Source organism: Microcaecilia unicolor, chromosome 11 (assembly GCF_901765095.1).
Source record: "Microcaecilia unicolor chromosome 11, aMicUni1.1, whole genome shotgun sequence".
Taxonomy (NCBI): Eukaryota; Metazoa; Chordata; class Amphibia; order Gymnophiona; family Siphonopidae; genus Microcaecilia; species Microcaecilia unicolor.
The window spans coordinates 28,550,948-28,564,064 of NC_044041.1; the positions used below are offsets into that span (position 1 = coordinate 28,550,948).

Here is a 13,117-nt window from a genome sequence, read left to right on the forward strand (position 1 = left end):
CTTTAGAAGAACGCTTGACCTGTGCAGAATATTCGCCACGTGCCAATTCCAAAAATTATCACTGAGTGCCTCCAAACCACTGCTACTGCTTCTGAATCCCATCATGTCACATTCACTGGATTTGACATGTTGAAATGATTCATTTTCTATATATCTTGCCTTGCTGAAACTGTGTTTCCACTTGTAGATATCTTCTTAATAGATCCAGAACCACCGATTTCGTATAGCCCCGAATTCCACTCCGAAATCTGGAGAAGTAGAAAAAAAAATTTTTTTAACCTCTTAACAAGAGCTACACTCTTTGCAAGGTGATCTGTTTAGCACTTCAACCACAGCAGTTCAATTACTTTGAAATTTTCTTCATAACTGTTTACACGGAGAAAACTAAGAAATGATCACTGTATACACAGCAACCTTAATCAGATAATACATCTATAAATTCATTGCTCAGTGTCTGAACTTTGGATCACCAGTTCAAATCCAGGCTCAGTCTGGTAATGGCAAAGTCATTACCATCTTAAAAATAATTTGGTGGTTTAGGCAGCAGCACATCATGAGTGGGCAGGAGCCCACCCAGCAGTAGCACACATTGGCACTGCTAGTGAGGATCCCCAAGCCCTATCAGCTGAAGACATTATCTGCGAGCCATCCAGGCTTTCTGACTAGCTGCCGACACCGGTACTCCTCATCCTCCCCCCTTCCCCTCACGTATGCTCAGTTCATGTGCATGAACTGAGCATGTATGGGAGGAGGTACCAATATCGGCAAGTGAAAACGTGCCACTGACTTCTCTAACCCAAGGGACAGAGGATGTTTGCAGCTGGCAAGGCTTGGTGATCCCCCCCAGGAAGAAGGGGTGGCAGAGAGGAAATGTGTGGTCCCCCCTCCCCCAATTTACTTCTCACTACACCTCTGGGCTTAAGTGAAACGAGTCTGTGGTCTCTGTCCAGTTCAGAGTGGACAGATGCCCAAATCACAAAAAAACAAAAAATTTGGCACAGGTAACGGCACTACTGTGAACACACACCTATCACTGATACTGTAGAAGGCTGTGATTTTGGAAACTACATTCATTTAATTTTCTTGTTCTTTTTTTTTAATATTTACTCACTTTTTTTCAAAGCCAAGCTAAAGGTAAGTTATACTATTATATATTCACATGACAGCTTACAATTGAAGTTAGTTGTACCTGAAGCAGTGGATGGTGGTAGTTATTGTGCCCTGGAGCAGTCAAATCACTGGGATTTGAACCCTGGCTGTCGTAGTTTTCAGACTGCTGTTCCAACCTCTAGGATGCTACTCCACCTTTTTAGCTGATCTTCAGAAGGGACTGGGATAGGTGAACAAGTCTCTCTAATTACTTTTTAGTGCTCTCCTCACCCAAGATTTCCAGGGCATGTCAGGGGATCCAACAGCATTTCAAGACAGATTTTTTTTTGGGGGGGGGGGGAAGAGAGGAAGAGGGCATGTAGAAGGGGAGACACACATTTATACATGTGTTGGAAAGCAGAACTCCATTAGTTCTATATGGACCTTCTTGCTATAATGTGAAAAGGGGAACTTAGCTGCTCATATTACTGCAGTGCATTAATCCTGCACAGGTACCACTGCAAGAATTTCATGCCTGCATCATCATTAAAAAAAAAAAAAAAACCACAGCCTTCTGGCATACACACCAAGGGTTCAGTCTGTGAAATAAAATTCTTTAATGCTCCCCCCTCCCCCCCTTTTGAGTCATTCCAGCCTTCACTAGGAGCTTCAAGAGAGCATAAGGCTATCCCAGCCAGGAATGTAGTTTGTTAGTAAAGGCTGGTGTGGTTCAATGGGATGCTTAAAAAGAAATCCCTTCTATTAGTGAACAAAACTAAAACAACCCATAGCTTACATGAGGGAAGTCATCACTGCTTTCACAGAAGATATTAACTAAAAACACAGAGCAGAACAATACTAACAACTAAGCCTAGGAAACACAAAAACACTATCACAGCAAGTAGTTTGAGCATCTAGGAAAAGAAGTTTTAGTATCTGCAATTTTGCATATTTTATTCAGGCGTATTTTATGCAGACTGAACTTATAGAAGACTTTCAGTGCAACCAGGAACCTCAACTTGGGCCAAATGCATTTAATAAAGATTCCATACGTAAATGGTCAAACCAATGCTTTAATTAAACAGGACTAGACTCTTGTCTACAAAAGTTTCTGTGACTCACAGTAAAGTGTTTGACATTTGCCTCTCTTTTCTATTAGCAGACTGCCCTTCCTTTCTGTTCTCGCTGCTGGAAGTACTGTATAAATGTACCATAAAAGAAAAATCCTACGTTAAGTGCCATAGAGCGGTGCATTAACTTTATTCACTGCTTTGAATGGCCTTATGACCAGGAAAGTGGTCTATAAATGTATTAAATGATTAGTATTCAAAGGCAACTCTTTCTTTACAGATGGACTTTTAAGAAAACCACACTGGCAAGAACCATGAAAACAGATCAATAGGTCCAAGCAGGTATTAGCTAATGGCAAGGTAGAACATGCTTGCACACAGGGCCAGTCTTAGGCAGAGGCGACCAAGGCGACCGCATAGGGCCCCGCACCTAAGGGGGCCCCGCACGGCGCCTCAACTCTGCCTCACTTGTGCCTCCGCTCCGACCTCCGCCGCTGCTCGCCTTAGTCGTCTGAGATGATCCCCATTCCTGCGGCTCGGCCACTCCGCTCCCCGCCACCCCACGGCGCGGCATCCACCCCCGGCTTGGGTCCGCTACTAATTGTAGTGGACTTGAACTGAATAATTTCTGGGGAGGGGAGGTTTCATGATAGCATTGTGCTTATTATTTCAGTTAGTTTTTTTTGTACAAGTTTAGCTTCATTTGTCTTTATTTGAAATTTCGTAAATAAAAAAAATGTTCTAAAAATGGAATAATCGTATCACTGGGGTGGAGCTAGGGTGGGGGCGGGGATAGGGTAGGCGGGGATAGGATGGGGCCCCACCAAATTGGTCTGCATAGGGCCCCGCACTTGCTAAGACCGGCCCTGCTGTTGCACACATTAAAGCAGTAGTTTTCAACCCAGTCCTCAGGGACCACCTGGGCAGTCGGGTTTTCAGGATATCCACAATGAATATACATGAGAGAGATTTGCACGCACTGCCTTCTTGGTATAGAAATCTCTCATATATATTCATTGTGGATATCCTGAAAACCCAACTGGCCAGGTCACCTTATTCAGCACCATCATGGGGGTAATTCTATTAAAGTGCACCTATAAAGTAGGCGCCTAGAGGGCACCTGATAGGAGCACATTCTATAGAACAGATGCCTACTTTCCTACCAGTTATATTGGTGTACATGCAGTTAGACACAAACACTTACACCAGCCATAGAGATAATGTAAGTGCTCACACCTAACTGCTGAAGATATACAAGTAACTTAGGTATTCTATAAATTATATGTGTACATGCGAGTCCCATTCAGACTCTACCTATGTTTATGTCTACTTGAAAAATATATGCTATATTAGATATGTGTAGCTAAAGAATTGCACTCTGGCAGATTTTCAACTTTTACATCTGTATTATATGTGAACACAGACACACGCATATGCTGGTATTCTAAACGTTTATGAACATAGTTACTACTACTACTACTTAACATTTCTAAAGCGCTACTAGGGTTACGCAGCGCTGTACAATTTAACATGGAAGGACAGTCCCTGCTCAAGGAGCTTACAGTCTAAAAGACAAAATGTACAGTCAATCTGATAGGTCAGACAGATTGGGGCAGCCTATATGTTCGAAAGGTTAGGTTCCGAAAGCAGCATTGAAGAGGTGAGCTTTAAGCAAGGATTTGAAGATGGGTAGGGAGGGGGCTTGGCGCAGGGGTTCAGGAAGATTGTTCCAGGCATAGGGTGAGGCAAGGCAAAATGGGCGGAGCCTGGAGTTGGCAGTGGTGGAGAAGGGTACTGAGAGGAGGGATTTGTCATGTGAGCAGAGGTTACGGGCAGGAACGTAGGTAGGGGGAGATGAGGGTAGAGAGGTAGTGAGGAGCAGCAGACTGAGTGCATTTGTAAGTAAGGAGGAAAAGCTTGAATTGTATGCGGTATCTTATCGGAAGCCAGTGAAGTGACCTGAGGAGAGGGGTGATATGAGAACAACAGTTTTGGCGGAATATAAGACGTGCGGCAGAGTTCTGAACGGATTGAAGGGGGGATAGATGGCTGAGTGGGAGGCCAGTGAGGAGTAGGTTGCAGTAGTCAAGGCGAGAGGTAATGAGAGCGTGGACGAGAGTTCGGGTGGTGCGCTCAGTGAGGAAAGGGCGAATTTTGTTGATGTTGAAGAGGAAGAAGCGACAGGTTTTGGCAGTCTGCTGGATATGCACAGAGAAGGAGAGGGAGGAGTCGAAGATGACTCCGAGGTTGCGGGCAGATGAGACGGGGAGGATGAGGGTGTTATCAACTGAGATAGAGAGTGGAGGAAGAGGAGAAGTGGGTTTAGGTGGAAAGACGAGGAGCTCGGTCTTGGACATGTTCAGCTTCAAGTGGCGGTTGGACATCCAGGCAGCAATGTCGCATAGGCAGGCCGATACCTTGGCCTGGGTCTCTGCGGTGATGTCTGGTGTGGAGAGATAGAGCTGGGTGTCATCAGCATAAAGATGATACTGGAAACCATGAGATGACATCAGTGAGCCTAGGGAAGAGGTGTAGATAGAGAAGAGAAGGGGTCCAAGGACAGATCCCTGGGGAACTCCAACAGATAGCGGGATGGGAGTGGAGGAAGATCCATGAGAGTATACCCTGAAGGTGCGGTGGGAGAGATAGGAGGAGAACCAGGAGAGGACAGAGCCCTGGAACCCAAATGAGGCCAGAATGGCAAGAAGTAAATCGTGATTGACAGTGTCAAAAGCGGCGGAAAGATCGAGGAGGATGAAGATGGAGTAGTGGCCTCTGGATTTGGCCAGGAGCAGGTCATTGCAGACTTTAGAGAGTGCTGTTTCTGTCGAGTGGAGAGGGCGAAAGCCGGATTGGAGTGGATCGAGGATGGCATGAGAGGATAGAAAATCGAGGCAGCGGCTGTGAATGGCGCGCTCAAGTATTTTGGAGAGGAAGGGTAAGAGAGAGATGGGGCGATAGTTGGAGGGGCAGGTAGGGTCAAGTGATGGTTTTTTGAGGAGAGGTGTGACTACAGCGTGCTTGAAGGTGTCAGGGACAGTTGCAGTGCAGAGAGAGAGGTTAAGGATGCGACAGATGGAGGGGTTGACAGTATGGGCGATGGTGTTAAGTAGGTAGGTGGGGATGGGATCAGAGGAACAGGTGATGCATTTCGAGGAGGAAAGAAGGCGGGAGGTTTCATCCTCGGTGATCTCAGGAGAGGAGGAGAAGGAGGCCTGGGTTGGTTGGTTGAGGGAGAGGGTTAATGGGTGAAGAGGAGGTGATGGCTTGGTAGTGAACTGAAGGTTGATCTTTTGCACCTTGTCGCGGAAGTAATCAGCCAGTGATTGAGGAGAGAGTGAGGGGGGAGTGGGAGCGGGGGGCACCTTGAGGAGAGAGTTAAGGGTGGCGAAGAGACAACGAGGGTTGGAGCTGAGAGAATTGGTCAATTGGGTGTAATAGTCTTGTTTTGCAAGGAATAGGGAGGAGTGGAAGGAGGATAGCATGAATTTGTAGTGAAGGAAGTCTGAATGAGTACGAGATTTCCTCCAGAGGCGTTCAGCAGATCGTGTGAGCGAAGGTAACGGATGCAAGGGGTCAGCCAAGGCTGGGGATTAGTACGCTTTGTGGGACGGGAGGTGGATGGTACGAGGGTGTCCAGAGCAGAGGAGAGAGAGTGGCATTGTAAGCGGACCGCTTTGTCGACAGTCTCGGAGGACATGATGGATGGGACGAGATTAGAGATACTAGAGGATAAGGTGGGGGGGGGGGGGGGTCAATGGCCTGGAGATTCCTGGAGGTGGTGGTTAAAGTTGGACAGGGCAGAGGGGGGGGTGAAGAAGTGTGAATGTGATCAGGTGGTGGTCGGAGAGAGGAAGAGCTGAAGCTTGGAAATTGGAGGGTGAGCCAGAGGAGGAGAGGACGAGGTCAAGACAATGGCCGTCACGGTGAGTAGGGGTGGTAGAGCACAGCTGGAGGTTGAAGGAGGATGTTAGGGTGAGGAACTTAGAAGCGTGAGGGTCGGATGGATCATCAGCATGAATGTTAAAGTCTCCGAGAATGAGGGACGGAGATGAGGGTTCAAGAAAAACAGAGAGCCAAGCATTTACACTAACATGTAAATGTTAGTGCCTACATTGTAGAATTATTCACATGTGTCTAATGAGGCTTGGTCATCTTGCTACAAATTTTAAGTTGGGCAACTCTTCCCAATATCTCATTGAGTTTTCAGACAATGCATGCTTTCTGGACTGCTATTCAGTGTTTATAAAGGCAGCAGACCTGGGACTTCACATTGATATTCATGCAGTACTATATTCTTGTTGTGTAATTGTCATTTTTATCAGGCTCAAACTCAGGGCCACAGAATTGTTGCAAATCTGCAAATATTGCCGAGGAATCCACCTTCTGCAAAACTTGCAAACTGGCTCCTTTTGACAGCTATCCAAAGTCAATAATCCACAACCCTCATATCCTCTAGTCCAGTGGTTCTCAACCCAGTCCCTGGGGCACACCCAGTCAAGTCAGGTATTCAGGATATACACAATGACTATGTATGAGGAGGACAGTGTGCTTCAAGGACTGGGTTTAAAACTACTGCTCTGGTCACTGCTCTTTAAGGCATAACACTCAGCTAACCTCTCTCCAAATCCCATCCCCCTACCCAGTGCACAACTGCCTTTCCAAAACTACCTTCCCTATCCTATTACAGCTTGATCCTACCTCAGCTACAGCTTCCAGTGGTCACCCCCTGCTGTTAGTGCATAAATCTATTAAGTGGAAGCTCTGAGGTATTTCAATATTCTCAGAAGTCCTTGTCGGCTCATGTTTAGTGTATATAAAGATGTGAGAAAGAACAGCAATGAGGAGCATGGTGGGAACACAGTGGGCAAAAGGGAAGGATAGAGAAGATGGCATAGCGGATGCGTCATGAAACGCCTAGCACCCGCCTGGAGTTAACCCTGCGGCCACCTGGAGGATCTACTCCCCAGCACTGGTCAGGCCCACCTGAAGCCTGGGCACATGCTCTATACTAGCACCCTCCTCCCACCAACTGGGTCCCAACTGCCTCTGGGCTATCCCACTCTCGAGTTATTCCCCAGTGATTTCTAGGACACTGAGGCCACACTGCAGGGTTCCCACAGTTCCTAGAAAGCACACCCAGACCCAAAAACACAAACCAGGATTCTTAATCAGTCCAGGACAGCAGAGCCAATAAACTAATAATGTTTACTCTGACAGAACTTAAACAGTGAACAGAAAAAGGTGAAATCAGCAAAACTGAATAAATCAGTTATAAAACTAAATATTTGTTTACTACCTGAGTAGTACCCTGAGGCGCTCAGGAAACATAGCTGTTCACAGGTTGTAAAATAAATGTAACTGCTCGCAAAGCCTCAGTAAAGAGATCTTTCTGTCCACAGACCATCCCTGTGGGATCCCCACTATCCCTGTTCCCGTGCAACTCTCAGAGGAGCAGGACTGACCCGTATTAAGTGAATTGGAATTCCCTCCCCCCGGTGATTACACCAAAAGGTTTGCGTCCTCTGGACAATGTAACCATACTGATTTCTACCAGATCTGCCCAGCATATAGCACCATGCATCTCAAAGCCTAACTTGCACAGACAAACCACATCCCATTCCTTTGGCTCTATCCTCCTGTAATCGTGGAACCTTGGCTTCCCCAAACGTTTAACTAGCTTATCCAGCTCCTCACCAAACAGCATGGAGCCCCAAAAAGTAAAGCAGGAGAGCTTAGATATAGAAGCTGCATTTGCCACCCAAACCACAAAGCCAAAGGGCTCTCTGGGCAACAACAAACAAGGCCATATTCTTGGCTAAAGCCTTAAGTAAATCATCAAGGGCATCAACCAAGAAGGAAAAACCCATCTCTAACTTTCAAACTTCCTGGTCCACCAAACCTCTTTCCCCGGAGGGGTCATCCAGCACCTTTCTCCGACCAATGGAAACATGCCCTATCCACAAGACTGTCATAAAAGGCTGAATGCAGAACAAACGCAAAGAGATCAAAACTTCAACAGAGATTCAATTTTTCTATCTTGGGGACTTTACAGAGCCGCACTGCTGTCCACTGGAATAGTGACCTTCTTGGTGACCGCTGTTACCAAGGTATCCACAGTAGGCGGGTATAAGAACTCCCTGTCTGCGGGAGGAATAGGGTAAACCTTAATCATCGCCCAAATCACCTTATAGGGTGTATCAGATGAGTCCCATTCGGCATAAACCATCTCTCGGAGATCTTGATTCATGGGAAATGTTTTAGGCGACCGCCTAATCCCATTAACAAAGGGATCCATCTTTTGAATATTACCTACCATAAGAGACTCACCTTCAAACTTAAGAACAGAGTTGAGCGCTCCTCTCTATGGAAAATACGAACCACAGCAGGATCCTCCACCAGGGGGAAGTTGCTCGTCCCTAAAATCTAGGAGGGAGACTCATCCTCTGGATCGCAGAAATTCTCCTCAGAAAATCTGGAAACAAAGTCCTCAATATCATCCTCTCTGCAGTTCAACCTGGGCCACTAAGGAAGCTCGGCAGCAGGTTCTGAGAGGCCCAGGGGCAACTCTTGCAGGGGCAACTCTTGCAGAATGCCTCTGTGGCATTCCCTGACCTCCAAGCTTGGTACAGGGTCCAAATAAAATCTGGAGGAAAACCTGTAGCCCCCCAAAACCTGCCAGTCTCCCGCAGACGATCCCAAGAGGGGATTTTCTGTGTTCAAATGAGGTGGTTGGTCTGAGGTGCATGATGGCCCGTCAATGGTGGCATTTCCTTCCAAAAAAGTAACCGTCATTGTACTCGTTCCCTCATCAGTGCCTGGAAGGGAAATGGAGCCACCAGGGCAATCCTTAGTGAGGCCCTCTGACTCCCGCAGAACAGGCGATTTGGTTTCCCTTCAAAGTTTGCACCTCGTACCAAGAGTCTCCAGACCTCAATGCCCATATGCCTGACACAGGTGCAACAGGGAAGTCATGCCGCACTACCAACCGCGAAGAGCTCCAGTGCACAAATGCTCTCCAAACGGCCTGCACCAAAGGTAAGGAGAACACAGAGGACGCAAAGGAGCAGCAGCAGTCACAAAATAAAGGCACCCCTTAAGCTACTTGCTCCATTTTCTTTTTTTTTGTCTTTTTAGGAACGGTTGCTGCTAAGTGCGGAAACCAGGGCCGAGGAACCAAGATCCTCCCACCAGTCAGTGGTACAGAGAGAGGGACCCGGCCACCCAGGTGTGCACCCCAGGAGTAATTGTGGCCCTTGCAGGCCAACAACCCCAAGCAAATCTCAATAAAGCAGAGAACAGCCAGGCAAGTAACTACTGAAAGCCCTAGACTGCCACCTTGTTTTTTTTTTCCTTCATGTAAAGCCATATTAAAATAAGGACTAGGATCTTTTCCTCCGGGCAATCCCCCCTTCAGGCTGCTCGACCATCATCTGCTGGAGACTGACAACATACTGGATGGCTGAAGGTTGGCACAATACTAATATACGGGTCTGAGAATTTTAGTGTTCTCAGACTCCATCTGCTGGTAGGTGAGCATAACCCAAAGGTCAGCTGAAAAGGAATGAAGATTTTAGGTTTTTTGGAGGGTCTGTGTGAGAAGAGCAAATCATATCCATTCACTCCAAGCTGATGAAGATTACAGAGGTCAGTCACAAACATAAGGAAAAACTCCATGGATGGAGACGCCAGGCATAAAACAGTAGAGAACCAAAGAAGAACCTCTCACAGATGGTGTCCAAAAATTTCTTTATTACAATAACCTTTATTGTTTCTGAAGATTATTGTAATAAAGAAGTTTTTGTTTTGAACACCATATGCGAGAGGTTCTTCTTTGGTTCTCTGTTTTATGCCTGAAGATTACAGAGGAGCACAAGTAGCTGCATCAGCATACAAACTGCCATGCATGCTCAGGAAAGCTTTTCCTGGGCTCTGGGAGAGAAGTCCGTATTCTGATCTGTCAGATCACCATCACTTGTGTGGCTACATATATCCCCTGCTTGCTTGTGGGGAACTCAGCACCACATGAAAAAAGAAGTACAAACTGTAGCTGGCCACAGATATTTGAGTACTCACCGTTGCACCAACTGCACAATGCTCTGGGTATTCATAAAGAACACCTCTCGGTCTGCCTTCCTCTGCAGCGTGGCAGCATGACTATCCAAGATATTGGCTATCTAAGCAGACAGAAATATGAAACACACAAACCATTAGGCTATTCCTCCATTCCACATACTGGTACTGAAACTGTAAAGCAAACACTGCTTCATATCATTTAACATCTAATGCATTAACTTGCAAAACAGAACTCTATGTTTGATATGAAAGATATTATTCTCCAGAGTATTCTGTAAGAAGGCTGGCTATAAATACAATATAGTATAGGGCTTCCTCAGAAACATCCTAGCAGCCCTATAGTTATTCACGATGGATATCCTGCAAACTTGACAATCTCCAGCGTACGTAGATGTATCATATTTATTTATTTGGATTTATTTACCGCCTTTTAGAAGAAATTCACTCAAGGCGGTGTACAGTAAGCATAGATCAAACATGAGCAATAGGCAATTAGAGCAGTAAAAAATATTCAAAAACAATACAAAGTATGGCATGGTATACTACTCACAATGTCAACACAATACATAATAGAACACTATAATTGACAGTGAAGGGTAAAGCAAAGATGTAACATATAGATAGGTAAGAAAGTAGGAAGAGTTAGAAAGTAAGGTGACTGATTTAAAGAAAGTTGCGCATGAGGTCAGAGAGGGTTAAATATTATCTCAGCAAGGGTAGGAGTGGATAAACATGTCCTGCTGCAGTATATGCAGCCCGACTCATTCCTTGTGTATGTGAGTGAGAATAAGAAGTCAGTTAGTTCTTCCGTTAAAGGCCTGGTTGAAGAGCCAAGCTTTCACCTGCTTTCTGAGGTACAGATAGTCTTGTGTTAGGTGGAACCTTTCAGGCAGTGCATTCCAGAGTGTGGGGGCTACTCCGGAGAAGGCTCGCTTGCGGGTATCACCTCGTGTAATGTCTTTTGGTGAGGGTGTGGTTAGTGAAAGTCCTTGGGAGGACCTTAGTGTCCTTGGCGGTGGTGTGGCGGTTCATCCTATTTTTCAGGTACTCAGGGCCATTTCCTTTCAGGGTCTTGAAGATCATAGAGTTTTAAATTTAGCCCTGTATTGTACTGGTAGCCAATGATGTTTTTGAAAAAAAAATGGTGTGATGTGGTCAAGTCGCTTGCAAACTTCTGAGTCTTGCTGCTGCATTCTGAATCAACTGGAGCTGGTGCAGGTCATTTGTAGTCAGACCATTGTATAGTGCATTGCAGTAATCCAGTCTTGATGTTATCATTTCATATACAACTGGGATAAGATTTACCTTCTTGACATAAGGGAGAAGCAGCATAGCTGTCGCAAATAGTAGAAGCAGCTCTTGAAGGTTGCTTGGATTTGGGGAATCAGAGTAAGTGCTGAATCTAACTCTATTCCAAGGTTCCTGAATTGTGATTTGAGGGGGGAATTCGTACTTCCCAAAAAGGATTTTGATGTCAGGTATGTATCCACTTGTGTTAGGGACCCATAGAAGCTCAGTTTTACTTGGGTTCAGGCAAAGTTTGTTGTGTTTAGCCCATTCTTGAATTGATGTTAGACAGGTAAATAGTTTATTCAGGGCTGTAGGTAAGTCAGGTTCAATGGGTATGAGTAGCTGCACGTCATCTGCATAGATGTAGAACTGAGTGTCCATTGACCGAATCAGCTCAGCTAGTGGCTTGAGGTAGATATTGAACAGAATAGGTGACAGTATCCTTGTAGTACCCCGCAGGTCAGGGTCCCTGGTGGTGATGATGATATGTAATGATATGTATTCATTGTGGATATCCTGAAAACCAGACTGGCACAGGGTCACTAGGACAAGTACTGTAAAACCTGTAGTACACATCAGCAATATTTGCCAGGTTATTGCACTCAAACTGTAAGAGTTAAGTGAATAAAACTGACACTGTGGGTGCACAATTACATAGTACCTAATTCAATCATATCAAGACACATACCATGTGATTTTATTCATATTATATTATATATATACATATACAGTGGGGGAAATAAGTATTTGATCCCTTGCTGATTTTGTAAGTTTGCCCACTGACAAAGACATGAGCAGCCCATAATTGAAGGGTAGGTTATTGGTAACAGTGAGAGATAGCACATCACAAATTAAATCCGGAAAATCACATTGTGGAAAGTATATGAATTTATTTGCATTCTGCAGAGGGAAATAAGTATTTAATCCCTCTGGCAAACAAGACCTAATACTTGGTGGCAAAACCCTTGTTGGCAAGCACAGCGGTCAGACGTCTTCTGTAGTTGATGATGAGGTTTGCACACATGTCAGGAGGAATTTTGGTCCACTCCTCTTTGCAGATCATCTCTAAATCATTAAGAGTTCTGGGCTGTCGCTTGGCAACTCGCAGCTTCAGCTCCCTCCATAAGTTTTCAATGGGATTAAGGTCTGGTGACTGGCTAGGCCACTCCATGACCCTAATGTGCTTCTTCCTGAGCCACTCCTTTGTTGCCTTGGCTGTATGTTTTGGGTCATTGTCGTGCTGGAAGACCCAGCCACGACCCATTTTTAAGGCCCTGGCGGAGGGAAGGAGGTTGTCACTCAGAATTGTACGGTACATGGCCCCATCCATTCTCCCATTGATGCGGTGAAGTAGTCCTGTGCCCTTAGCAGAGAAACACCCCCAAAACATAACATTTCCACCTCCATGCTTGACAGTGGGGACGGTGTTCTTTGGGTCATAGGCAGCATTTCTCTTCCTCCAAACACAGCGAGTTGAGTTCATGCCAAAGAGCTCAATTTTTGTCTCATCTGACCACAGCACCTTCTCCCTATCACTCTCGGCATCATCCAGGTGTTCACTGGCAAACTTCAGACGGGCCGTCACATGTGCC

At 45.7% G+C, this 13,117-nt stretch overlaps 1 protein-coding gene across 2 annotated transcripts in view; it reads right to left on the reverse strand.

The window, feature by feature from the left end:
- Window positions 1-13,117, reverse strand: part of ACACB (acetyl-CoA carboxylase beta) — a 341,366-nt gene that overhangs the window by 171,698 nt on the left and 156,551 nt on the right. For both annotated transcript variants that reach the window (XM_030220274.1, XM_030220272.1), the window contains exons 22-23: window positions 10,236-10,336; window positions 160-248 (exon numbers count right to left, since the gene is read on the reverse strand). In XM_030220274.1, the coding sequence (XP_030076134.1) occupies window positions 160-248; window positions 10,236-10,336 (190 nt within the window). The remainder of the gene's footprint in view (window positions 1-159; window positions 249-10,235; window positions 10,337-13,117) is intronic.